This window comes from Eptesicus fuscus, chromosome 7, assembly GCF_027574615.1.
Source record: "Eptesicus fuscus isolate TK198812 chromosome 7, DD_ASM_mEF_20220401, whole genome shotgun sequence".
NCBI classification, from domain to species: domain Eukaryota; kingdom Metazoa; phylum Chordata; class Mammalia; order Chiroptera; family Vespertilionidae; genus Eptesicus; species Eptesicus fuscus.
Window position 1 is genome coordinate 70,324,017 of NC_072479.1, and position 26,990 is coordinate 70,351,006.

The window sequence follows — 26,990 nt, forward strand, 5'->3', positions numbered from 1 at the left end:
ATAATTTTGGGGTTTATCATGTCGTATTGAGGTGGGTCGCTTTGCCCTAATAATTTTTTAATTATCTCATTACAGGCTTCCTTTCTGTGTGACCAGCCTGAGCCACACCTGCCATTTCTTTCACGCTTCATTGAAACCCAGATGTTTGCCACCTTTATTGATAACAAAATTATGTCTCAGTGGGAGGAGAAAGATCCTTTGCTTCGGGTCTTCGACTCTCGGATTGAGAAGATAGGACTGTATAATGTCAGGGCACCCACCTTGCGGACATCCGTATATCAGAAATGCAGCACTTTAAAAGAAGCAGGTGCGTTTGCCATGCCTTTTAAAATTAACTTAAAATCCACGATTATTTTATGTACATTGTTGGCCTTATAAGCCAAAATATTGTCAGTTTTAGAATTGATGGCTCGTCCTTGTAAGAGGTACTTTCTTTAGTTTTGTTCCCTTCTGTTTCTGTGAGTTAATGTCCATCCCATTCCTACTTGACATTCATTCCTTTTCTCTTAGAAGAGGAAAAACAATAAATCGAATGGAGTATAATTACAAGGTTGCTATGATTCTTATCATGTTTTCTTTATCGCCTTAATGGAAAAAAAAAGGTTAATTTCTGTCTTGCTGTTTATGTTGCTTTTTTAACTTCTGGCTTCTTTTCTCTTTATCCAGGAAAAGATAAGTATTCATTTAAAATAGTAAATCTGAGATGCTGCCTAATTTACATAACTATGACTGTATATTTAGTTTAGTGGTGCCATTAATTATAATAGCTTTTTTTTTTAATTGAAATTACATCTCTGGATTCTTGTATTCAAATTAGCAGTTTCCTAACCCTGACACCAGTTTTCCCCTCCAAGAATTATGAGTTTTGGGCCAGCGTAATATAGTAGTCTACGAAATAGTCATATTAATAGTCAGTGTTTACTGACTACTTACTGTGTGCTGAACATTTTATGGTGTGTTTTACATGCCCTTTTGCATATGATCTTAATGATGAAGGGTGGGAGGGATGTAGGCACATTTACTTTTGTTTGGTTTTATAACGACCCTCATTTTACAGTTGAGAAAAATGAGCAGTCAAGCCACTTGCTTGTGATTGTGTAGCTTGTGGTTGTGTAGCTTGTGATTGGTGGAGTCGTGATTTGAACCCAGGTGTGACTGATTCTAGCCCCTGAAGCCTCACTATGATGTTAGCTACGCATTTAATAAAGACACACGTAAAATGTACCAATCCACCCAATTTTATGTATTCATCCCTGGCTCCTAACTCTTCGTTTGCCAAGTAAACATATTTATCACCTGAGTGCCCCCTCCTTTGATTTAATATTTCTTCAAACGTAGGAGCTATTGGAAAGCAGTTTTTCGTCTGGAGAAAAAGGAGGTAGCAAATGTGCAGGGTCTTTGCTCTGCTTCTGTTACTTGCCTTTGTCACTTTATGTCCGTAGATCAGAGTCAAGGAGTTGTGAGGCTGTGGTTGCTGCTTATTGAAGGAGAGACGTAGGTAAAGAATGTCTCGTGTAACCGTAGAGGTCTCCCGAGAGCTGGCTGGACCATCGTCCTGTTGTGCTCTTGAGGGTGGATCCTTGGAGCCTTTCAGGGAGCAGCAGTACTGCTGTGTCTCTGGAAATTGAGGGACAGAATGAATGAATGGTCTCCGCCTGTTGGAGCCTCGTCTGACTTCCAGTGCTTTCAAGGCCATCCGAAGAGTATAATGCCTTTTTGAGCCAACTTCATGCCTCCCTTTCTGACAGAACTTTCTTTAATGGAGATCAGCACTGATTCCTTTGTGTGCTTCCAGAAATCTTTTCAATTAACATAGATTTTCTTTCAGCCTCGTAGAGAATTTGACACTCCCACTATCATGTCAGAAATTATATAATACTCTTGAAAATGTACCATGATAGATTTAGCAGATATGAAAATGAGATTCAGCCTAAGCAGTCAGTAGTCTCCCAGGAATTTAATTTATCAGAGACTTTTTTAAAAAGTAAAAGGAGGCAGCTGGCTGTGACTGTTCATTTCTCAAAGAGGGCACAGTAGTTTCCTTTATCAGATGAAATTGTCTTCCCCCCTTCTCCAGCATACGCTGTGAAGGTTGGGATTTTGTTGTCAGCATTGGATTTTTATTGTGTATTGTTTTTGTCTTTTGTTGTTTCTCTTTTGCCTCTAACTAAAAAGGATTTTGATTTGCAGGTGAATTCTTTAGGCAGAGGTTATCTGCTGTTGACATTGTGGCACCAGAACCTCATGATTTCTGTGCAGAAAGGCAACAAGTTGACCGTAATGCAGTTTTCTTTCCCCTTACCAATCACAGAAACTGGATATTGGCACAAACCCTTGAAAGTATAACAGCCGTGACCTCTTAAAGCAGGCATTTAATCATCTCTGAATGTTCAGTATTCACTGGTGGCATAATCACTGAAAAGTAACTTTGCATTATGTTCCCTATGGCAGTCTTACATGTAAACCTGAGAGTAGTTCATTGTGAATTATGATTTTTATGTTTTAAAAAGATTCCTAACTAAAGGAGAATAACTCAGTATCAGATGGATTTCTCTGTCATTTAAATCCAACGGAAAAAACTGAAGCTCATTTTCCTTTAACGAGGACAGAGGCACTAGTTGGCAGAGATGGAATTTTGTAGTATTTCATGGAACATAAAATTGGCAGGAACTTCATGCCATGAATCTAAGCATTATTTTGCCTAAACCATCTGTTAATTGTGCTTTATAAATATTAGGAAGCACTGAGAGCATAAATAGGGCTGTGGAGTGCCAGGGGTCATCGTTGAAAATTAAATATCATTTCACATTAAAACATGGCATCCGCTGGTTTGGCTCGGTGGATAGAGCCTCGGCCTGCAGACTGAAGAGTCCCAGGTTTGATTCCAGTCACGGGTACATGCCCGTGTTGCGGGCTCGATCCCCAGGAGGGGGCGTTCAGGAGGCAGCCAATCAGTGATTCTCATCATTGATGTTTCTCTCTCTCTCTCTCCCTCTACCTTCCTCTCTGAAATCAATTAAAAAATATATTTTTTAACAAAACCTGGCATCCTTTTTGCCCAGCATAGAACATAGGGACTATGTTTCAAGATAAGTTACACGTTATGCATTAAAAATAAATGAAGTTCAAAAAAATTTTGGATAAATTTCTATGGAGAAAAATTAGGGAAGCTTAACATTTTGAAGTTTATGTCATAGAGGGTAATAGTAAGTTCCTCAGAGCTTCCCTTAATACTATTATCGTCAGACACAAACAGTCGTTTTGGGTGAAGCACTGATCTCACATAAGAAGGTGTTAAGCGTGTTCTTCTCACAAGAGTAGAGTGTCATGGGCAGACCCCTTCCCACCCAAAAAAGAATTTTTTTAGACTGTGTTTGGGCAATAACTGGCAGTACTAAACCTGTGGTATTGAAAGAGGCAAGATAATCCCAATGTTAGCAGTTCTGCGGTGTGTTCTATTTATCACACAACCACGGTCCCTGCTCGTCCTCCCGTTTTAGTAATTTCTAGGCAGAGGATTGGAGACATAGCCTTGATTCTCAAATACTACATTTCCTCTTGAAAATTCAGTTAATGAAAACAGATTTTTTTTTAAAGACAATGTGACTTTTTAAAAATATATATTTTTATTGATTTCAGAAAGGAAGGGAGAAGGAGAGGAAAAGATAGAAACATCAATGAGAGAGAATCATTGATCGACTGCCTCCTGCACGCTCCCCACTGGGGATAGAGCCTCCAACCCGGGCATGTACCCTTGACCCGAATCGAACTCGGGACCCTTAGGTCTGCAGGCTGACGCTCAATCCTCTGAGCCAAACTGGCTAGGGCCAATTTTTTTTTTTTTTTTAACCAAAGACATAATTCACTATTTCTTGGGTCTTTGAGACAGTCCCTAACTTTCAGTGGTTTAAAAATAGGAATATTGAGTAATTCCTGTCTTTTAACTCTGTCCCATTCTTTAAAAGGTCAGTTTTTTATCCTCTGGACATTTTCTAAATGCCTGCTTGTTTTATTTGTCTCTGCATTACCCCTCTTGATCTAATAAACACTCCTACTAATAAGAATGTGACTGTTACTAAAAATAACTTCACATAATTCCTTGTTTTACAAATTCCTTGCTTTTACAAAGAGAACCATGACTATTTTAAATGGGTCTTTGTACAAAGAAATGCAGTTAATATAAGGCTTCTGTGCTTGCTGTTCCCTTCTCTTTACCTGTCTTTCAGCTCAAGGGAAATATTTGCCATCCATTAAGAATGTTGAATTTCCCACTTATGGGAAACTTTTAATGATTTTTTTTATCCCCACTGCCCTACTTTTGACAAAGGCAGAAATATTGTGAAAATTAATTATCTAGCATTTACTTAAGATTATCCTTTTTTGTACTTATATTACACTGATTTTGAAAAGCTTTAGTAAAAATCTGTTTCAGGATGTCAGAAAGAATGAGTTCCTTGTAGGTGCATGAATGGAGGAAGAATTATTTTTTAAGGCTTAGCCAATGTCTCTAATTTGTTATAAATTCCATTTATAGCCCAGTCAGTTGAGCAGCGGCTGATGAAAATGGATCACACTGCAATCCACCCACATCTACTTGATATGAAAATTGGTCAAGGCAAATATGAGCAAGGGTTCTTTCCAAAGTTACAGTCCGATGTCTTGGCAACAGGGCCAACTAATAACAAGTAAGCACATTCTTGACTTGAGTAGTTGATTGAGGAATGAATGAAGGGTGTGTGCTCTGCAACTCTAATGGAGTAACGCTTAGCCATTAAACATTTTACCAATCTGATTACCCTTTTCAAAGACAAAATTAATTCATTTGAGATAGGGTTTGACTTTTAATTTGCTCATGTAAAAGAATCCAAAGACTATAGATTTTTCTTTTTTAGGTAATGTTCACTTGGGAATAGCTTTGCTTTAACTGACTGTGTTTAACTATAATGCTAATACTGTCTAATGGAATTATAAAAGTTGTACTTTCATTATCTGTGTCATTATACTATCTGTATTAGTTTCCTAGGATTTCGGTCACAAAGTTCTACAAACTTGGTGACTTAAAACAACAGAAAATTGCCCAGCTGGCATGGCTCAGTGGTTGAGCATCGACCTCTGAACCAGGAGATCACGGTTTGATGCCTGGTTAGGGCACATGCCTGGGTTGCAGGCTCGATCTCCAGGAGAGGGCGTGCAGGAGGCAGCCAGCCAATGATTCTCTCTCGTCATTGATGTTTCTATCTCTCCCTCTCCCTTCCTCTCTGAAATCAATAAAAATATCTATTTTTTTTTAAATCAACAATAACAGAAATAGATTCTTTTACAGTTCTGAAAGGGGAAAATCCAAAATCAAGGTATTGGCAAGGCTTTTCGGGGAGGATCCTTCCTTGCCTCTTCCAAATTCTGGTAGCCCCATTTCTTGGCTTCTAGTAGCAAAACTCCAGTCTCTGTCTTCCTGTTTACATGACTGTCATCTCTCTGTGTATGTGTCCAAACTTTCCTCTTTTTATAAGCACACTGGTTTTGTTGGTTTAGGGCTTGTTCTGATGACCTTAACTTGATTACATAGGCAAAAACCGTATTTTTAAATAAGGTCACATTCACAAGTATTGGAGTTAAAACGTCAACATATCTGTTTGGGGGACACAATTCAACCCATAACACCATCTTTATATTTTTTAAGCATTGAGTGCAAAAGTTGCAAAACAAGCAAAAAGAAAGATAAATCCTGTTGAAAGATGATTCCTTTCAGAAAATATCTGCATGTGGTTAGAAATGGGCTCAATTATTTGGGTTTAGGGGAGTCCTTGGTTTTAGGTGAATACAAGTGTTTTAACAAGTGCATGATAAGGGTTTTACAAGAAAAGACGCAAAGAAGGTTATTAATGGGGAATACAGCAAGTTAGAACTTTGGTAAATCAGCAGTTCTGGAACTTAGTTCATTCTTAACCACTAACCAGCTTAGGAACTTTAGACAAACTAGAATCACTCTCCTCTCTTCTCATCTGAAAATACCATTTTACACCTGTGATCTAATTAAAGAGAGTCAGAGAAAGAGGGGGAAAAGAAGCCAGGCTGTGGCAAAGAAATGGGCTAGACGACGAAAGTAAACACAACATGGACGTGGCATTGAGCCACCTAAGTTTTCAGAAGGCAAATGTAGGATCAGTGAGGGCCGTAAAAAAGAGGTGGAATTATGCCTTTTGGCCTAAGTGGCCCAATTGAAATAAGTAATATGAAGGTTTTTAAGAGATGGCCTAAGAGTATTATCAGTGGGGTGCCCTTTGTGTCCGGTGGAAGTGGGATTCTTGAAGTGTTGCAAGGAAAGGTATTTCCTGAGACTTGCACAGGAGGATGAGGTATTGTGAAAGCTTTATTGATGTAAAATTAAGGAGGTACCCTTCTAAGGTCCCTTCTCCCTCCATCTTGCCATGGAAAAAGCCCAGCCTTGTCTTTAGAGCAAGAATTAAGGCCACTGCCCAGAGTTTCTGCTCCATATTAAAGTCCAGTCCAATCCAGCATCTGGCCAGCTTTCCTTGTGTTCCCAGCTGCAGTCTATTGCATGTGGGGTCCACATGGTCATGGGCCATGCAACTACTTAGGACCACATGGCAGGCAAGTCACAGAGCAAGAGAATGCAAGGGAGCGGGAGCAAAGCAAGAGCAGAACAACAGAGAGAGACCTCTTTGTCTAGGGGTTACGTATTCCCAAGTTTTTGTGGGCTTGCATTGGGATGGACAGGGTTGCACTTTCCCTACGTCACACTAACTTGTGTGATGTGCATGTGCCCATTTTCCCCTTTGTTGGACCTCTTCCCCCAGTGATTTGCAGGGAATGGACAGGTGTGGAGTGAATTTTCCATCAAAACAGATTAGTCATCTATTTATTCACTGTTTTCTTGTTTATAAAATATCCTGTTGGAATCACTTCGATACAGGGGGACTTTTAATTTTAATAGTTTTACTTCCTTTGGATAGCATTAGATTGCTCATTCATTCATTTGGCAAATATTTATGGAGCCCCTCCTAAATGTAAGGCACTGTCTTGTACACTGAATGCCTAGCAGTAAACAAAACAACCAAAATCCTTGCTTTCAAGCAGGAGAAAAGAAACAAAGAAGCTTAATAAGTAAAATAAATAACCTGCCAGGCAGTGATAAGATTTATGATGAAAAATAAAGCAGGGAAGGGAAGGGAAGGAGGGGGCGCTCAGGAGGGAAGATTTCAGTTTTTAAATCTTCCTGCCATATTTTCTTGCTTTTAATCTTATATATAATCTCAAGGTTTCCCATTTCTACACAGAGCCCAAGCATTGTATTTTCAGATAGACTGCAGTCTGAAAGAAAAAATACCTCCGAACTAATTTCAGGGTAAAGGGATTTATAACCATGCCCATGTAAATGGTTGATCCACTGTTGCTGAGAATTTAATATGCTGCTTACAAGGCAAAAGCAAATAAGCAATCCTTAGTGATTTAGCAAATATGATTATCTTTGGTAAAATTATACTTAGTAAATAAGGTTTAATAATGCAAAGAATAAATTAATTATTTAACCAGATCAGGAATGTGTGGATTTTATAGTAATTTTTTAAAGCAGGTGCTCATTTACCTGTTTTGAAAATAAATTTAAATAGGGCATTTTTGTCCCACTGAATGTATAGTAAGATGCTAGTTATATTATGTAAATTAGTATTTATCCTTTTCTTTACCTAAAGTCTTTACTACTTTGTCTGCCAAGGGGAACGTTCTGCTCTTTATATTCTACCCTTCTTTTTATTATATAAACCAGAGACCTGGTGCATGAAATTCGTGCACGGGTGCAGTCTCTAGGTCTGCCAGAGATCGAAGCACAAACATCTGGCATGGAAGGGCAGGTCCCAGCTAACCTCTAGGCCCTGGGCCCCCGGGCCCTCATGTGCTCCCCTCCACCTGAGTCACCGTGCCCAAGTTCCCACATGGAGATGCGGTGAGCACGGCCAGACGCTGTGAGCCAGGGTGCAGTGTGGGCCTCTGGGCCGCCCAGTGGCGCTGCACAGAAGCTGGGTGGGCAGCGCACTCTCTCCCAGCCGGCCCTGCGGTCCTGGTGGCTGCAGCCTGGCTCACCCAGAAGAGGCCACACGGGTGTGAGGCGGGCTCCTTGCAGGCACCCCAGCACCTGACGCGGGGGCTTCCCTGGCGCACAAGCCCTGGCGTCCCAGGGGAGGGTAGCAGGGGGAGTGAGAGCGAGATACGCCGCATTCTCACCGCACTTCTGTCCCGTCACCCCCGCCCCCAGGTAGCTGGTGAGAGGTCGTAGTGGATTGCTGAAGCCTGCCATGTTCCACACCACCTCCTGGTAGCGCACATTATAGTGAGTGGTTGAACTCCCGGTCTCACAGTCGAATGACTGCCCGAGGGGACAATTTACATATTAGGCTTTGATTATATAGGTTTATTTAGCTGATGTTATGATTCTATTTTAGATTTTTACTAAAACCACCCTGCCCAATAGCCTTAATTTCTTAAAACACTGAATAGATTTTACAAACTTACACTGGCTTTTTTTTTTTTTTTTTTTTTTTTTTGCTACAGGGCTGTTTTCAGGGCCTCCAGGTCAAAAATCTATACCCAAGTCTTTTTTTTTATTTTTTAATCCTCACGCGAGGATATTTTTCCATTGATTTTTTTGTTAGAGAGAGATGGGAGGGAGGGAGGAAGGGAGGGGGGAGGGGGGAGAGAGAGAGAGAGAGAGAGAGAGAGAGAGAGAGAGAGAGAGAGAGAGAGAAACATTGATCTGAGAGAGACATGGATTAGTTGCCTCCCGCACACACCCTCATCAAGCCTGCAACCGAGGTACGTGTCCTTGACCTGGAATCAAAGCCTTCGCCCTTCTGTCCTCAGGGCCTTTGCTCTAACCATTGAGCACTGACTAGGGCTACACTTTTTTTTTTTTTTATATATTTTACTCTTTCCCTTTATTTATTGTATAAATTTTTATCAGCTGGTGTTTATACTCTGCTTCAGAGTTGTTAAAGAAAAATATTCATGACACTTTTTGAAGATGGTAAAGACAGACTTTATTCAAGAGACCATGGTGGTAGGTGTAGGGACCACCACAAGGGGGTACTGCAGTGTGGAAGAGAGATTGGCCTCAACTCCAAACATATGATGGGCAAGGGGGGATTTATAGCCAAGGAGCAGAGATGGGAAATTACTAAGAGAAAACATTAGGGTTGAGGAGGGATTCAGACTAAACTGTCGTAACCGGATTCTTGCTGAAGGCTGGCCAGCTGATTGGGCATCACCTGGGGGATGCGAAGGATAAGGAACACAATCAGATAAGAGAGCTCCTGTACCCTGAGAGTGGGAGCTCCTTCTCAACTGACTTAGGGTTCTGACTAAAACGGGATTTTACAAGGAAGTGCACTGATGGGCCTGGAAGGAGGTTCAGGTGCCTGATTTTGGTTTGGTCAAGCGAAAAGTCTTTGTCAGTGTCTTACTATGGTTTTTTTTTTTGGATCTTTTCCGTTTCCTCAATTTTCTTTTTATTTTTTGTTATATATTTTTATTGATTTTAGAGAGAAAGGGAGAGGGAGAGATAGAAACACCAATGATGAGAGAGAATCATTGATCGGCTGCCTCCTACATGCCTCCTACTGGGGATCGAGCCCATAACCCCGGTATGTGCCCTTGACCAGAATCAAACCTGGGACCTTTCAGTTCGTAGGCCTATGCTCTACCCACTGAGCCAAACAGGCTAGGGTTCCTCAATTTTCCTTGTATCCTTTTTACAGTCTTACATTGATCCTTTGCTTGAGGGAGATTTCTAAGGATTCCACTTCAGAGATCTATCACTAGATCTTTGCACATTTTTTCCCCTGATATAAACTATCTATATTCTTTTTTAAAATATATGTATTTTAAGAGAAGCTATCTTTCTTGCTACCATTTTTCTTATAATTATTTAGTGTTCCTCTAGCAGACTGAAATGAGATGATTGAGAAGCTTAAAACCAAAGTCATGCATAAATTATTTTAAAAGAAACAAGCAGCTTTCTCATTTTAAGTTTTTTGTAAATTGGATACTTTATTAATAACATATTTAAAAGTAATAAGTTGTCAGAAATGCAGTATGACTTTTCCTGAATGACTAAAATATAAGTTCATTTTAATATATTTTTATTTACTTCAGAGAGGAAAGGTAAGGGAGAGAGAGGAACATTAATGATGAGAAAGAATCATTGATCAGCTGCCTCCTGCTCACCCCCTACTGGGGATTGAGCCCGCAACCCGGGCATATGCTCTTGACTGGAATCGAGCCCGGGACCCTTCAGTCCACAGGCCAACGTCCTATCCACTGAGCTAAACAAGCCAGGGCTATAAGTTCAATTTAAATTGTGGTTATCTCTGCTATCAAGGATATACTCAAGAGTAAATATTCTTAGAATGGTTTGATGAATACATAGTCAAACCTAGGAAATTTTTAAAAATAGTTTAATATAAAACAATAGACATTCATTCAAAATTTTACTGGAAAGCGATAGGGTAAATTTTAGACCCATCCATAATGCCATCATCATGATATGTGAACATTTGTTGGTGTTTTTCCATTGCATGGATCCTGGTGTGTGTGCACACATATGTGCATGTTCATGCTTTTTCCTTTTTTACAATATTGTTTGTAGAATGTTCTGTCTTGCTTTTTTTTATTCATTATTGTATCAGGGGCACTCTCCCATAGTACCTCCTATTTTTTAATATTAGGTTGTTTTGAACACATTTACTTAATTCTAACTGTTGGGTGTAAGATCTGCGATTAACTCAAAAGCTTTTTCAAAAAGTATGCATTCAGCATGCTTTTGGAGTGAAAGGTATATCCTAGTTTCAGGAACATTTAAAAGCCAAAATGTATCTTGGAATAAAGGAAACATACTGCATATGTACTATGATGAACATCTGTAAATCTAAATGTTAGGTTGCATCTGTGATTATTTATTTAAGGTGTGTTTATAGAAGGGGCAGGTGACGTAGTAGATTCTGCCAGTAAAATGGCTGATAGACATGATACAAGCCCTTCAAGAGTTTATAGTAGAGAGGACAGATATGTAAGAATAACACACTGATAGGAACTATAGTTGGAGAATATCAGAGGGTTAGCAATTTAGATTTGGAAGAATCATAGAACACTTTCTGTGTGCCATCTAAGCTATCTGAAAGATGAATAGACGGGAGAACATCGCATGGACAAAGGCTCAAATGTGAGAGAGCTTTCCATTGGAAACACTGAGGCAGTTGAAAATAGATGGGGTTTTAAGGTAGGAGTGATCAGCAGTACTAAATGTAGCAGAGAGTTTGAGTAAGCTAAGAATGGAATGAATAATATGGCAGGTGGGGTTATCTGGCTTCATCAGGAGCATTTTCATGGGAAGAAGCTGATTTGAGATGAACTAAAGAGCCAAAGGTAAATAAAGGCCTTACCACTAAACTTTTAAAGTATCCTATCTAATAAAAGAGTAATATACAAATTAACCATCACTCCACTATACCCACAAGCCATGCCCACCAGCTAATCAGGAGTGAGTATGCAAATTAACCCAACCAAGATGGCTGTAGCCACAGAGCGAGCAGGAGGCTTGGGTTTCCCTGGCAATGGAGGAAGCCAAACTTTCCGCACACCCTGGCGGGCCCAGGCCTCCACTCAAGGTTACAAAGTTTTAATTATAGAAGATAAATAAATCCCAACAAAAATGGCGACAGCCACGGAGCTGGAGAGAGCAGGAGGCTTGGGTTGCCCCCCGGCAATGGAGGAGGCCAAGCTCCTGCAGCCCTGGCCTGTCTTGGCCTCTGCTACAAAGTTTCAATTATAGAAGATAAATAAATCCCAGATCCCAGGGCCTCTTCTTGGGTTGCCGGGGGGCGTGGCCGGCCAGTAAACCACCACAGGCCCCTCGCCCAGGCCACCCCACACCCCAAGGAAACCCCCACCCTGATCTGGGACACCCTTCAGGGCAAACCAGCTGGCCCCCACCTGTGCACCAGGCCTCTATCCTCCTATCTAATAAAAGAGTAATATGCAGATTGACTGTCACTCCAACACACAGGATGGCTGCCCCCATGTGGACACAAGATGGCCAGTAGGGGAGGGCAGTTGGGAGGGACCAGGCCTGCAAGGGAGGACAGTTGGGGCGATCAAGACTGCAGGGGAGGGTAGTTAGGGGTGACCAGGTTGGCAGGGGAGGGCAGTTAGGGATGACCAGGCCTGCAGGGGAGGGCAGTTAGGGGCAAACAGGCTGGCAGGGGAGCAATTAGGCATCAATAAGGCTGGCAGGGGATTGGTTAGGGGGTGATCAGGCTGGCAGGCAGAAGCGGTTAGGGGCAATCAGGAAGGCAGGCAGGCGAGCAGTTGGGAGCCAGCAGCCCTGGATTGTGAGAGGGATGTCCGACTGCCCATTTAGGCTCCTACCGGAATCGGGCCTAAATGGCAGTCGGACATCCCTCGAGGGGTCCCAGATTGGAGAGGGTGCAGGCTGGGCTGAGGGACACACCCCCCTGCACGAATTTCATGCACCTGGCCTCTAGTTTTTACATAAGAGTGAAGAAAGAGACTTCAACATAACTACTGAGGGTTAGCATGCTTGTAAGCTGAAAGGAAATATTCAGGTGGGAGAGAAAAATAGGATTGGCAGCAAAGGTGGTGATTAATAGAGCAGGGTGAAGAAGGCAAGAGAGAATTGGTCAGGGATATAGGTGGAACACATAAGTTTTGAGGCATGGCCAATATTTTTCATACTTTGGGATTAGAAGAAAGATGAGGTGTCTGTGTGTGTGCATCACTAAATAGAGGGCATGAGGAAGGAGGCAAGGTGGGTCTTCAGTTCCGTGGAGGTACTTGAGAATAAAGTGAAAGGTGTGGAAATAGTCTTTGAGGAGGTTGGGGAAGACTTGATAAAGGGTGGTAGGTAAAGTGATTGATGGGTAATCATAAATTAAATAAAACACCTACGTGGGTATGAGAATAAGGAAGTGAGAGGGTAATGTTATTCACTCAGGGTTTGGGGTTGTGTTGGGTGGGCAAGCTGGAAAGGAGACGGTCATTACAGAGGGGATAACTCTGCATTTTTTAAAAAGTCTTGATTGTGGTGATGATTACATATCTCTTTGAATATACTAAACACCATTTAACTTCATGCTTTAAATGGTTGATTGTATGGTATTTAAGTTACATCTCAGTAAAGCTGTCAAGTGTTTTAAAAAGAAAAATAAGTATTGTCAGTCTTTTGTTTTGAACAGTTCCTTCTATTTTAAAGTTAAGTGACTGCATTGCTTGGGTTTGTTTGTTTTCACCTCTGGATCCTGTTTTTCAGTCGCTGGGTAAGTCGGAGCGCCACCACGCAGCGCAGGAAAGACCGCCTCCGCCAGCATTCCGAGCACGTGGGCCTGGACAACGACTTGAGGGAGGTATGTGGGCTGCCTTCCTGGGATGTTTGATGCAGAGCCACCAGCTAGGCTCACTCAGCCCAGCAGGTGTCATTGTATAGGGCCTTTCCCATTCTTTTTTTTTTTTTTTTTTAAACAGTTCAGTTATATTTTAATCCTTTTGTCCTTTTGGGACTTAGAGCAGAAAACACCTTTTTTCCCCCATTTTTGTAATTTTAGTACATCTAAAAAAGGCTCGAATGCAAGTCTCCTTGTGTATCACAATTACAAGGCCAAGTTTAAGATAAATTTTTGGTCAATATATCTCCTGTAGGGAAAAAAATTTATAAGAAGCATAGACATTATTTTAAGCATAATTTAAACATAGTAGGTAAAGATGTATCTGCCTGGTCTTTGTCTTCGTCTTCGTCTTGCTGACACCATTTTAAAAGTTTTCTTAAGTTATTTTAAAATTAAGATCCTATGCTTTATTTGTACTACTTGAAAATAAAACCATAATTATATGTTTGAGTAATTTTAAATAAGTTACTTCTTGAGATCAAAAGAAAAAATGCAATCAGAAAATCTATTAACTATAGTCTAAACTCAAATATGTAAAAATAAAGCAGAAAACATTTTAAATATATATTGCTTTTTTTTGTTCATGCCTATATGATTTTAAACATTTTCTTAAGAACTGAATTTATGTAGTGCTTTTCTTTGTGCTACTGTATTTTCTCTCTCCTTTTTCTTTTGCTGTGACTTTATCATATGCATGCTTATTTTGCTTGTCTCTTTCTCCCATATCCTTTTTTTTTTTTTTTGTCTTTGGCATTCTCCATCCTCTTAGCCTTCCAGGGAACTTTTGGTCTGTCAGAACTCCATGGCATTCTGGGAGTGGGATCAGGGCCCACCTCCTCCTGCACGACTTCCCAAAAAATCCTTCTCTGAGTGCTGCCTGGTATGTTCTTAACCTGAAAGTGCTTTGCAGATGTTCCCGAATCTTGCCTTTGGTGTTCCTTGAACGACCCACTGCGTGAGTGCACAGAGCTCTAGCATGGCCCACATCACCCCGAGACATGACCACGCCGCCTCTCCATTCTGCATTTCGCTGCCTCTTGTGTTTGGCACCTTTTCGTGGTGGTGTGTGCTAACACGAGTAATCCTATACCGTTGGCGGGGATTCTTCAAGTCCCTAATCAGTGTGATTGGCAGGGAGGATGGAGAACAGATTTAGCAAATTATTTTTCTTCCAAAGGGAACTATATTAAATATTTAGACTCCCTTTTATTTAAGCATTTTGCAGAAGTGATTTACTTTTTAATCAGCTTTTTGGTTAGGTTTTATCTCCACAGCATTTTAATTTACCCTTTCTGGTCTGTATTTAATGTGGTCATAAAATCGGCTCATCAAGGTAGTATCTTAGTACTAAGAGAAACCTTTGAGGTCACTGAAGTCCAAGCAACTTGTCCAAAGTTAGATGGATACACAAAGGCCGCGCCGGCCTACAGCCCAGGACTCCTGACTTCCGGGCAGGTCCTCTTCCCCGACCCTGCATACCAGGTGGCACTAACCAGCCACCCTCAGGGCAGGAGGACTCTTCGTTGTATTTTGTTCCTATTATGACATTAGCATAAATTTACCCAACTTTACAGTGTTCTTCTCTTCACACGCTCAGTGCCAGGCTGTTGATTAGAAAACTCGGGGAGAGCCTGTACTGAAGAGCAGTTGGTCCGGTGGTTATTAATGAGCAGGATATATTTTCATAGGTAGTTCCTAGTGGTCCATTGCTTTTGGCAGAAATGCAGAAGGGCATATTAGAACTCTCAGAAGAAATCCAAGGTGACTTCCCACTGCAGTGAAGTAGGCTGTAGTATTATAAAAACATTCCTTGTGAAAGTTTCTCTTTTTCCTCCATTTTCATCTTAAAATACACCTTGTCTTCCAAAAGCAAATCACGTTTTTCTCATCACTTCATTTGTACAGTATATGGAGGCCGCCTCCCTTCTTGCTGTGAGGAAGGGCCTGTGCCACCCTCAGCCTCCTTTCTGTGCATGCCCGTGGGATGTCACGGTTCTGTGCCTCCAACGGAGATGCTCAGGAGACTTGGCACGTGGCCTCGTGGGGCTCGCTGGAGGCTGATAACTGTCCCCACGCCACGGGTACGGTGCTGGGTGCTCAGAATGTATGGCCACTCAAAGGGCAGCCCTATTCTAACTTTTCATTTTTATACTAGAACACAAATTTTAAGCAGTGCTTAATTAGTAATCCAGTTATTTTTTCCTTCCTACCCTCTTGCCTGACCATGCTCCTCACTCCTTTTCTTGCAGGCAGTGTTTCTTCCTAAGCCAGTTTGATACTTAACTCTTCTTGAGAATTGAGTCTTGTAGTAGTTCTCTCTGCATTTGCACAAGTCCTAGAGGCAGAGGAACTGAGGATGGGGGAGAAACAGAACCTCACCAGATAACACTGTTTTTACCAGTCTTCTATCTCTGATTCGTAATATTCCAAATAACATTAGTACAACCTGAAATAATAGGAATTGCAGATATAATTCTCACATGGGATCCCTGCCTCTATCTCGGGTTAGTTTTTCTAACACTTTATTTCCTGCTTTTATTTCTTTGAAAACTGACCTTCAGGATATTTCAATAGACCTGTTAACGCTTAGTTTCCTAGTGGTGATAGTTGTCTCTCATTCTCAGCTTTCCCACTAAAAATGGTTTGAAGCAGAAAGAGGTATACACAAGTTTATGGGAACTTAATGCTTGTGGAGTTCATTTGATTTTTAAGTCTGTATTTAAAATGGTTGCACTGGGAAAGAAACAGGTCATTTCGTTAATGTGGCATTTCATCAGGAGAGTCGGGAAATAGCAGGTAAACTAGTCCGTTGAATCCCTAATCAGTGGGATTTTTAAAACAATTTATAACAGATTTATCAGATTATTTTTCTCTTGGAGGAGAAATACACTAAATGTATAAACTCCCTTTCATTTAAAGAATGCAAAGGATTTTACACACCTTCACTTACAGTTTCAAATTCTGCCCTTAAGATAGTAAGATAGATTTCACATATGTGTCTGTGGGAGGATGCGCTGGCTAGCAATCTCTCTCCCTCTCCAGCAAACTGCTAGTTTTACTATATAATTTAGAGTAGTTATTCTCTAAATATGGTCCTACGATACTTGGAGTTTGGGGGATTCTGTCCTGTGGTCCTGAAGCAAGCATAAGGTACCTGAATGAGCTTTTGCAGGTGGCATAGAAAGAGCCAGCAGGCGTTCTGCACACATCATATGTAGTGATTGTGTTTTTTTCTGGGAACTTACTAACCAAAGCTCAAGCTCAGTGGACTGGGTTTCTCAGCTACCCTCTGAGCCCTCACAAGTATGGTGATGTTCCCACTTTCTCTTGGTTATGGAAGAAGGCACAGGACAAACATGTCACAGAAACGCGCGGCCTCCTGCATGTGGGCCACTTTTCAGAGTGGTCCCAGGGCCTTTCTCGTGAGGGAGGTGGGCCTGTTTTATGCCCATTTTATGAATAAACAGAACGCCCGAAGTCATAAAATCAGTTGCCCCCAGATTCTAGAGCTCCTGCGGTGACTTGATTTGAGGAAAGGGTTGGGCTGGGAGCAGTGCCCGAGAGCCTCGTGATCTGCGGAGAGAGGTGTGGGAAACCAGTGACCGGAGAAGCACTGGGTTCCTGCAGAACCTGGACCGTAACCCAGACACCCAGTTTTTTCATTCCTGCCATGCTCCTGACTAATCACAACCTCGCGTCTTTCCCGTGAAGAGACCGAACGAGGTGAAATTCCATCTCATTTTGAATGCGTTTATCCTGATGGGGTTTCTGTCCCCGTTTTCACGGGGCTGACGGTTGGTGGGAGCACAGGGCCCTCTGCCTTCTGGCTCACTGAGACCTGAATTGCTGTTGCACGTGTACACGTCTGTTGTTCCCACACTTGCTTTTATTCAAGGTTAAATAGGTCAGAAGAATATCTGATGTTTATGCATTAAAAATGCTCTTTAATTTTTAGAAATACATGCAAGAGGCACGAAGTTTAGGAAAAAACCTGAGGCAACCCAAATTGTCAGACCTCTCTCCTGCCGTGATTGCACAGACCAACTGGAAATTTGTAGAAGGCTTATTGAAGGAATGTAGAATGAAGGTACGTATTACTCACAGATGCGAGGACACGGTGCGCATTCACGGGTACTCCACGTGTGGGGCTACGATGAGCAGAGGTCACCCCGTTTGAGCCCGCAGCCTCCCTAGAAGAAAACTTGTACTGGGGCCTAAACCTCGTGTGCTTTCTCTCCTGAGGTCATGAGCCTCCATGGCTCCTCCGTGGCCCATAGAATCAGTGACTTGGGAGCCCTGCACAGTTTTGTCCCCTTTTCAGCCATGGCTGTCTTCCTCTCTGACATGAATGGTTATTAAGCCAGTCAGAAGCTGTGTCAGGGATGTTGTCATCTTATGCAAAAGACAGCACATTTATGTGTGTGTCTTTATGTGCGTCTGTTGGAACCTTATCTGTGCCCATACATGTGTGAGTAGGCCCATAAGAAAGAAGATGCTAGCTGTGTTGTGGGCTTGTGTATATTACACACCAGTCTCCTCTCTGATATCTGTATTTACCAGAGGTAGCAATACAGATTGACAAACCTCAGGACATTTTAACCAGTAATTTTATTCATTCATCTGTCAGTCATTTCTCCAGGACTTTCTCTGTGTGTATTCAATAAATGCCCTATTTTTAGCATCTGCAGTCAGTGCTGAATTAGTCAGACAAGGTCCCTGCCTAAAGGAACTAGATTCCCCCTCACTTTACATTTTATAAGAGCAGCTAAGACTGCTGTAAATCAGCTTACCTGAACCTGATTTCCATTTCCTTTCCATTTTTCGGTGCATGCTCATGAGCACACAAGAAATGAAACAGAAAAGGAGGAAGCAAAAAAAGAGACCCAGTGCACTCCTAATTAGAGAGTTCTGCTTTGTCTTGTGGCTTCTGCCTCAGTGCAATCAGAACTAAGTGCAAATACTGTCCGTTTGCTAAGGCGGGGGGCAGTGGGGAGAGCTGTGGTGGCAGGGTGGGGTTTTAGCTTCTGACAGTGCATTTTCTAGGTCTGGTGTAATTCCTCAGCGTTACTCAAGTTAGTAATCTGAAAAGTGTCGTGCATAAACATTTACATGTTTACATGGGGGTACTTTAAAATGGTTTCAGAATATCTCCTTAGTGACCCTCTGTTTCTCTGACAAAATAGTAAAAGCATACATGATACCACTCCAGTGAGTTGACCGCAGAGATTAAGACACTTTTCCCAGGGTGACTAAAACTCTGCAGTTAGAAGTGTAATGCAGGGACCCCAGGCCTCCTGACCCGGTGACGGACTTGTTGGGCTCTGGCCTCGCTGCTGGGATAACACTGGTGGCCACACGCGATGTTTGCAGACCAAACGCATGCTGGTGGAGAAGATGGGCCACGAAGCAGTGGAGCTGGGCCACGGAGAGGCCAGCATCACGGGCTTGGAGGAGAACACCCTGATCGCCAGCCTCTGTGACCTCCTGGAGAGGATATGGAGCCACGGCTTGCTGGTCAAGCAGGTAACCGTCTCCGCGCCCCGGTGGTTAGGAGCCCTGTTAGGAAATGGAGGAGGAGACAAGGACGCCATCATAATGAAAGGGTCGGTTTCCTTGTCCCAGGATGACTAGAAACTCACCCCGGGCGTTTGGATTCCAGAAAAAGAAAACATAACCCCGTGATTAGGAGGCGGCCGGCTCTTTCCTGTTCGACAGGAAAGGATGAAGCAGCCCACTCTCTGCCCCCATGGATGCCACTCAGGGCCTGCTGTCACTGTCCAGCAAAGACGTCTGTCGGCCAGAATTAGCACTTCATTTCATGTTATCTAGTTATTCAGGATGGAAAATTTAAAAAAAAAAAAAATTGAGCTGGTTTCTTTGCTTTTGTCTCTCTCCTGTCCCTTTCTGGTTTTGTGCTGTTTCGTTCTGTTTCTGTTGGGTGCATATTTCTTCCTTCTTTCCCTTCTCTCTTTCTCCTCTTGTCCCAACTTTCTTCTCTGGTTGCCATTCCATATATTGAAACATATTTTGTATATGGATGTGCAAAAACATCATGTGCTGCTAGAGCCTCTTAATTCCCTGGTTTCTGGTGTGGCTAATATAGAGAGTCCTAAACACATACAACTAAGGAACAACCAAGCCGGAGTCAGCGATCTGTGTGCCTCCACTTCTGGCCTCGTGCTTAGTGGCTGCCGTCCCCAGCCGTTGCCAGTGTTCTCAGTGAGGCAAAGAATGACCCTCGTTACACGTGGAGTGACGCGCTCGGGGCGTCACACAGCTAGGAACAGATGCGCTTGGGTCGCCAAACTTCACAGTGGCTGTTTCAACGTGAATGGTTTTGATGAGAAATTATTTTTTTATGAATTATTTCTTATAAAATGAAAAATTTTATATCCCTTGTACTTTCAGGGGAAGTCGGCTTTGTGGTCGCATTTAATTCAGTTTCAGGACAGAGAAGAGAAACAAGAGCACCTTGCAGAGTCACCAGGTGAGAGTTCATTGGTTTGGTTGTTTCTACAGAAGAGGCAGCATGGGACCACGTGAAGAGTCAGCTTTGTCTCTACCTCTCTCTCCACTCAAACTAGCCCCATCTCGTCAGTAGTGGGGTAAAGTAGAAGGAGCAGTATTGTGTACTAGCTGTGAAGCCTTTCTGATCTTCAGCTTCCTCATTCACCAGACAGAAAAAATAATAGTGTCTATGCCAAGACTGTAATGTTGATCAAATAAGATAACACATGTAAAGGATCATGCAAGTGGAGCAGTGTTCTCAAATAATGTCATTTTTTCAAAGTTGTTTCGTTATAACGTTGATGAAGAACAAGTCAGTTCCTGGCCGTGGCCGTTGTCTCTGTGGAGTTGTCTCCGGGGACTTGTTTCCTCCCACATCCCAAAGGTGTGTGTGTGAGGTGGATTGTTGCGTCTAAGTTGTCCCACTGTGCGTCAGCGTGGGTGTGAGTGCGCCCTGCGACGGAGAGGCGCCCTGTCCAGGGTGGGCTCCCACTGTACCCCTGTTCTGCCAGGCTAGGCTCCAGCCACCTGTGACCCTGAACTAGAATAAGCAGATTGGAAAATCATCTTACTTGTTTTCTTAATGGTAACGTGGGTTTTGTCATTTTGGGTAACATCATTTTGCTTCAAGTCACAGTTTCTAAGAACTTACCGATATTAAGTGAAGATTTACTGTATACCTTACTCTCACCAGTATTAGGGTGATTTTTTCTGAAAGAAAAGTTTTATAACCATCATTCGTTTTTCAGGGGAAACAATGTGCATATTTGTCTCCAAAATCTTCAGGAGTGAGATTTCTTCATCAGTTTATAACAGGACATCATTGTTAGAAGTGTCATACTTCTTTAGCTAATTAGAGTTATGTAGGATTCCTAGATAACTGGGTTATTTTTCACAACAAGGAGCTTGCTTTTCTTTATGTAAAATAGCCATCTGTTTCTCAAAAAGTAGAACAGTGGAAAGCCTAGTAGAGATAGAATGTTTTATACTGAATTTGGAAAACTTTTCTAAAATTACAGATTTTTTTTAGACATTCAGAAGTATAAAAAATTTATTTTAAATCATAAGCCAATCTCCAGCTTAAGAAAAAAAGCCTTGTGTACAATTGCTTAAAAAAAAAAAAGAAAGAAAGAAAAGAAATAAAGCCTTGCAAATAGGATTAAAGCACTCTATTTTTATTCCCCTCACTGCTGCTAGAGCACAATACTACCCTAAATGTGGTGCTTATTGTAGGAAACCTAGTTTTTAAATGTAGCCAGTGAAACAGCTAGAAATAAGATTTTTAAAAAATTTTGTAATATGTTTTTATTGATTTCAGAGAGAGGAAGGGAGAGGGAGAAAGAAGTACACATCAATGATGAGAGAGAATCATCAGCTGCCTCCTGCACACCCCCTACTGGGGATTGTGCCCGAAAACATGGACATGTGCCCTGATGGGGAATTGAAATATGACCTCTTGGTTCATGGGTCAACGCTCAGCCACTGAGCCACACTGGCCAAGCTAGGAATATGACTTTGATACTGCATTCCCCTAGAGCCCCTCTTAAAAGGATGTTATGATTCTAAAGACCCAAAATGTAACTATATTTATAAAGACTGAGGTCCACTTTAAAAGCATTCTCTAGTGTCCATCTCCTTTGCCCCATTTTTCTGTTGAAAAAGTAAAAATGCATTGGCATGTACTCTCTGTAACACTTAACCTCTGTTCATAGAAAATGTAGCTTTTCAGCCCATAAGACCATAACTAAAGTAGCTTACCCTACCCTAATTAGAAAAAAATAAATTCCTAGGGGGGCAAATTGGCCATTTTTTAGGATGAAATGCTGGAAAGCCAAGCTCAGTTAAGGCTGGGAGGTAGAAGCCTTTGCCTCTTGCGCCAAGTGGGGCATGTGAGACTGTCCAGCTGTTAAACAGCAGCTGCTGGGCAACGCTGGCAGCTTGGTGGCGTTGGCAGGTCAAATGTTGGGTGGGTGAGCTGGAGCCCAGAGAACCAGCTGTTTCCAGTGGCCTCCAGTCAGTCAGTCATGGGACCAGCAAAACTCTGAAGTCAAGGCTAAGAAATGCCGAGTGTCAAAGCCCCGTGCAGTCACGGTGCTGCACTGTGAGGTGCTGAAGGGCTAATGAAGCACAGGTGAACATAAGCTAAATATTTTACTGACCCTTAAGAGGATACATATAAACCATGCAGCTTTTGAAATCAAATTATTGTCTGTTTGGAGGAGTGGATTTTATAAATATTGCTCTAACACTTTTGATGATTCAGCCCATGAAGTTAGGATTTAAAAATATGACAGTGTGAAATACATATAAACACATCAGTTTAAAAATGAGATATTTTATTATTGAGAAACAGTGTGTCCTAATTGTACAGAAATGAGCAGTTCTGTCTGCTTTTAAATCCAGGTGGTTTATTTGGTTTGGTTTGGTTTTTCAAAAAATACTTTTTGTTTGCTAACTATTAAGCTTCGTAATTAATGCATTTTCAGATTAAGGAAAGATCCTCCATAGAGTCACAATGGGTTTAAACACTGTTTTGTTTTGTTTTGTTTTATTATTCTCTACATGTTTCTTTTTAAAATCTTATTTATTGGTTGATTTGAGAGAGGAAAGGGAGAGAGAAAGAAAAATTTGTTGTTCCACGTATTTGTGCATTCATTGGTTGATTCTTGTATGTGCCCTGATCAGGGATCAAACCCGAAACCTTAGCATATTGGGACAATGCTCTAACCCTATGGTCGGCAAACTCATTAGTCAACAGAGCCAAATACAACAGTACAACGATTGAAATTTCTTTTGAGAGCCAAATTTTTTAAAACTTCTTCTAACGCCACTTCTTCAAAATAGACTCGCCCAGGCCAGTGGTATTTTGTGGAAGAGCCACACTCAAGGGGCCAAAGAGCCGCATGTGGCTCGCGAGCCGCAGTTTGCCGACCACAGCTCTAACCAACTGAGCTACCCGGCCAGGGCTGAGCACTGCTCTTATTAACATTCAGCCAGGATGAGCCTAGATGATAGATCATTACTCCTTCAAAAGCAGCACTATACAGGAGTCAGAGACATTTAAGAGTTGCAGAAGAATGGAAAAGATTTGTCTTAGCAAGAGGACCATAGCAGGGTCGACTTTCTTAGTATTTTTTAGCAGACTTTATATTTTCGAGCAGCTTTTGGTTCACAGCAACAATGAGCAGATAATACGGAGATTTCCCATATACCCTCTTTGTCTCCCCCCCCCCACACACACACACACAATGAATAGCCTCCCCCATTATCAGCATCTCCCACCAAACTGGTACATTTCTTACAATTGGTGAACCATCAACCAAAGTCTGTAGTTTACATTCGATTTCACTCTTGGCATTGAACTCTGAGTTTAAACAAATAGGTAATGACATGTAGCCACCCTTATACTGCCCTGAAATCCTCTGTGCTCTGTTCATCTCTCCCTCCCTCAACCCCTGGCAACTGACCTTTTCACTGTTCCCATAGTTTTATCTTATCCAGACTGTCATTTTGTATATAGCCTCTTCACATTTACTTCTTGCACTTAGTAATGTCCATTTGAGTTTCCTCCGTGTCTTTCAGACAATCTTGATTTTGACCTAGTCAGGTTTTGTCTGTGTCCCTGCACATAGTAGTTTGAAGTCATTTTATGGATAAAGGACCTCAGACTGCAATTGGTCCTAAGGAAGGGGACTGTTCTTGACACATCACACAAAAGTTTCTACTTTTAAAAATGTTGGCCACCTTAGACACAGGCTTGCATCCTCAAACAAGGTTCCACTAAACTGTAAATGATTTTTATTTCATATTTATTTTATTTTATTTTTTGTTCATCTTCACAGGGTATTTTTCTCATTGATTTTTAGAGAGTGGAAAGGAGGGAGGGAAGTAGGGAGAGAGAACCATCAATGTGAGAGAGACACTTTAATTGGTTGCCTCCTGCATGTGCCCCAACTGAGTCCAGGATTGAGTCTCCAACACAGGTACATGCCCTTGACTGGGAATCAAACTCATGAGCCTGTGGTTGCACAGGCTGAGCGATGTTCTAACCACTGAGCACACCGGCCAGTGTTTGTTTTTATTTATTTATCTTTATTGTTGAAAGTATTACAGATGTCCCCCTTTCCCTCCCACATTGACCCACTCTACCCCACTCCTGCCCCCTCCCCAGGTCTTCCCAGCATTATTATCTGTCCATGGGCTATGCATATATGCCTATAAGTTCATTGAGGAATCTCTTCCTGCCCCCCTTTCCTCTGAAATACGTCAGTCTGTTGCATGCCCGGACAGGGTTTTAAATGGATTTTTTAAGTCAATTGACAAGGGCTAGGGTAGGATGCAGAAAGGGATGGAGATACTCCTTTTAAGGGGTTATTCTAGATCTAGCCCCAAAATTTTGAGTCACTCTTCAATCATCTGATCTTCATCAAAAGTTTTCTGTTAATGACTTGCCTCCCTATAGACTATAGATGGTTCTGAAAAAACAGTGCATAGTCTCTGCAAAGGTGCTGCCTGTACAGAAAGCACTGATTCAGGCAGATACACAAAGGGAGTTCCTGTGGCTGAGTATTAACCCGCGAGGGTTTTCCTGAAGGAGAGGGTAGCCTACTGCATTTAAGTGTATTGAAGTAAGAAGTAGTATAGAGGCATACATTTAAGTAGTTTATACATTTCTCTTCTGGAGTAGACTCCATGGAAACCTTAGATTTTAGATCTCTGCATTTAAAGTATGACTTCAGCCGAAACCGGTTTGGCTCAGTGGATAGAGCGTCGGTCTGCGGACTGGAAGGTCCCAGGTTCGATTCCGGTCAAGGGCATGTACATTGGTTGTGGGCACATCCCCCGGTGGGGGGTGTGCAGGAGGCAGCTGGTCGATGTCTCTCTCTCATCGATATTTCTAGCTCTCTGTCCCTCTCCCTTCCTCTCTGTGAAAAATCAATAAAATATATTTTAAAAAATAAATAAATAAAGTATGACTTCACTTCTTAACCAGTTAATTGCCACGCGTCCAAAACGGAAACCATCCCCACACGCCACGATATTTTGAATTTAATTTAAAAAAATCAATTTGCAATGAATATTATAAAAAATAAGTATATTACAATTCAGGTGTTCTTAAATATTTTCAGTTGAAAATTCTCACAAAAAAATGATTTTAAAGTTGGTCAGGGCTGCCACTTAGGGAAATCTTTTTTTTTTTTTTAATTCTTCCAAAGAACATTTTAAGTTATTTTTACGTAGCACATACACAGTTGAAAAAAAGTATTATTTACATTTACTTATTATTTAAAAAATTAAACTCGCCTCAGTGTATGATAAAGTTCGAAACATAGTACAACACATAATGGAACATTACATTGTTTACAAAAGTATCTGGTTTCTTTTCGCTGTTTTGTACCAATACTAGAAGAAGAGCATACCAAACACCTTTTCCACATAGATTTTTTTTTTCCCCAATCAGATATTCCCCAAAAAATGTCATTCATATAATCTGGATGGCAAGTCAATGGTATAACGTTTTCTTTTCTCAGGTCGTGCTAATTTATGTTTTTGAATTAATTGCCTGATTACCTGTAACTGGAAATCACCAAGTGTAATATTGCTATTTTTTATTTTTATTTATTTACTTTTTTGCTGCTATAGACGTGCGTGGCGTGTGGGGAAGGTCCGCCGCTTGTGTCTATAGACGCTTATGGCGTACAAAGGGTTAACTCCTATCTGCCTTCTACTCCCAGGCTTCTAAACTGTTTCCTGGAAAGTCACTAGTAAACTACTGTGTTGGTTTCCTGGGCTACTGTAATAAAGTACCACAAACTAGTCGACTCAAACAACAGAAATTTATTGTCTCACAATTCTAGAGGCTAGAAATCCAAAATCCAGGTGTCAGCCGGGGCGGTCCTTCTGAGGGTTCTGAGGAGAATCTGTCCCGCACCTCGCGCCTAGCTTCTGATGGTCTAAACTTGAGACGAACCGCATGGCCAGGAGCTGGTATTCTCCCTGTGTCTTCACACCTCTTCTCCACACATGACTGTCTCTGCATCTGAATTCCCCTCTTTATAAGTACTAGTCACATTGGATTAGGGCCCATCCTGATGACCTCATCTTAACTTGGTCATCTACAAAGACCCTGTTGCCAAGTAATGTCAAATTCGTAGGTATTGGCATTTCGGCATTTTCTCAGGAGACATAATTCAAACCATAATGACTACCGTTGCCTACTGCAGTGTCATCATCCAGCTACACCATTAGCAGATTATTCACAAATCTCTTTCTCCAGCCCTAGTTCCTAGACATCTGTGTTTTTTTTATTGTTGACATTTTATTACAGACTAGCAGCCCATTTGCACGAAGATTCGTGCAATAGACCTTCATTCACCTGGCTGCCTGCACCAGTTTTCTGCCGGCACCGGGGACCCAGGCCTTGGCTGTGGCCACCGCCTTCTGCCTTCTTTCAGGGGCTCTGCTGCACCCCAGCGTCCCTGCTAAGGATCGTAGGAGCCGGCCCCCTGGTCGTTGCCTGCGATCTGTGCAGGCTCCCCGCTGGTGCCCGAGGCTTTCCCGGCCTTGGGCTCCGCCGCACCCCAGTGTCCCTGCGACGATTTCCTGGTGGGCGTGGCTGGTGGGCGTGGCTGGTGGGTGTGGCGAAGGTACGGTCAATTTGCATATTACTCTATTATTAGGTAGGATGTCCCCATTTTCCTCCCTTTGACCCCCTCCACCCAGACCCTGCCCTTCCTTCCCTCTGGCCCTCACCACATTGTTGTCTGTGTCCATGGCTTAGGCATATATGCTCTGGCTTTTCTCTTCACCTTCTTTCATCCGGTCCACCCCACCCACCTTCCCTCTGTCATCCATCAGTTTGTACCACCTACACATGCATTTTTTATGGCCCCTTGGGACCTCAGACCCAACGTGTGCTAAATCAAACTCATTATTTCAGCACCTCTCTCTCCAGTCCCTACCAGGCTCTCTCTCCACTTGACTTAATGGCATCAGCACCCTTCTCACAGT

The 26,990-nt window shown here is 42.1% G+C and overlaps 1 protein-coding gene across 1 annotated transcript in view; it reads left to right on the top strand.

Moving 5' to 3' along the window:
- Positions 1 to 26,990, top strand: part of DENND5B (DENN domain containing 5B) — a 98,609-nt gene that overhangs the window by 41,441 nt on the left and 30,178 nt on the right. The window contains exons 7-12 of the mRNA XM_054718613.1: positions 76 to 307; positions 4,535 to 4,685; positions 13,340 to 13,433; positions 17,428 to 17,559; positions 18,843 to 18,995; positions 19,881 to 19,959. Of these exons, the coding sequence (XP_054574588.1) occupies positions 76 to 307; positions 4,535 to 4,685; positions 13,340 to 13,433; positions 17,428 to 17,559; positions 18,843 to 18,995; positions 19,881 to 19,959 (841 nt within the window). The remainder of the gene's footprint in view (positions 1 to 75; positions 308 to 4,534; positions 4,686 to 13,339; positions 13,434 to 17,427; positions 17,560 to 18,842; positions 18,996 to 19,880; positions 19,960 to 26,990) is intronic.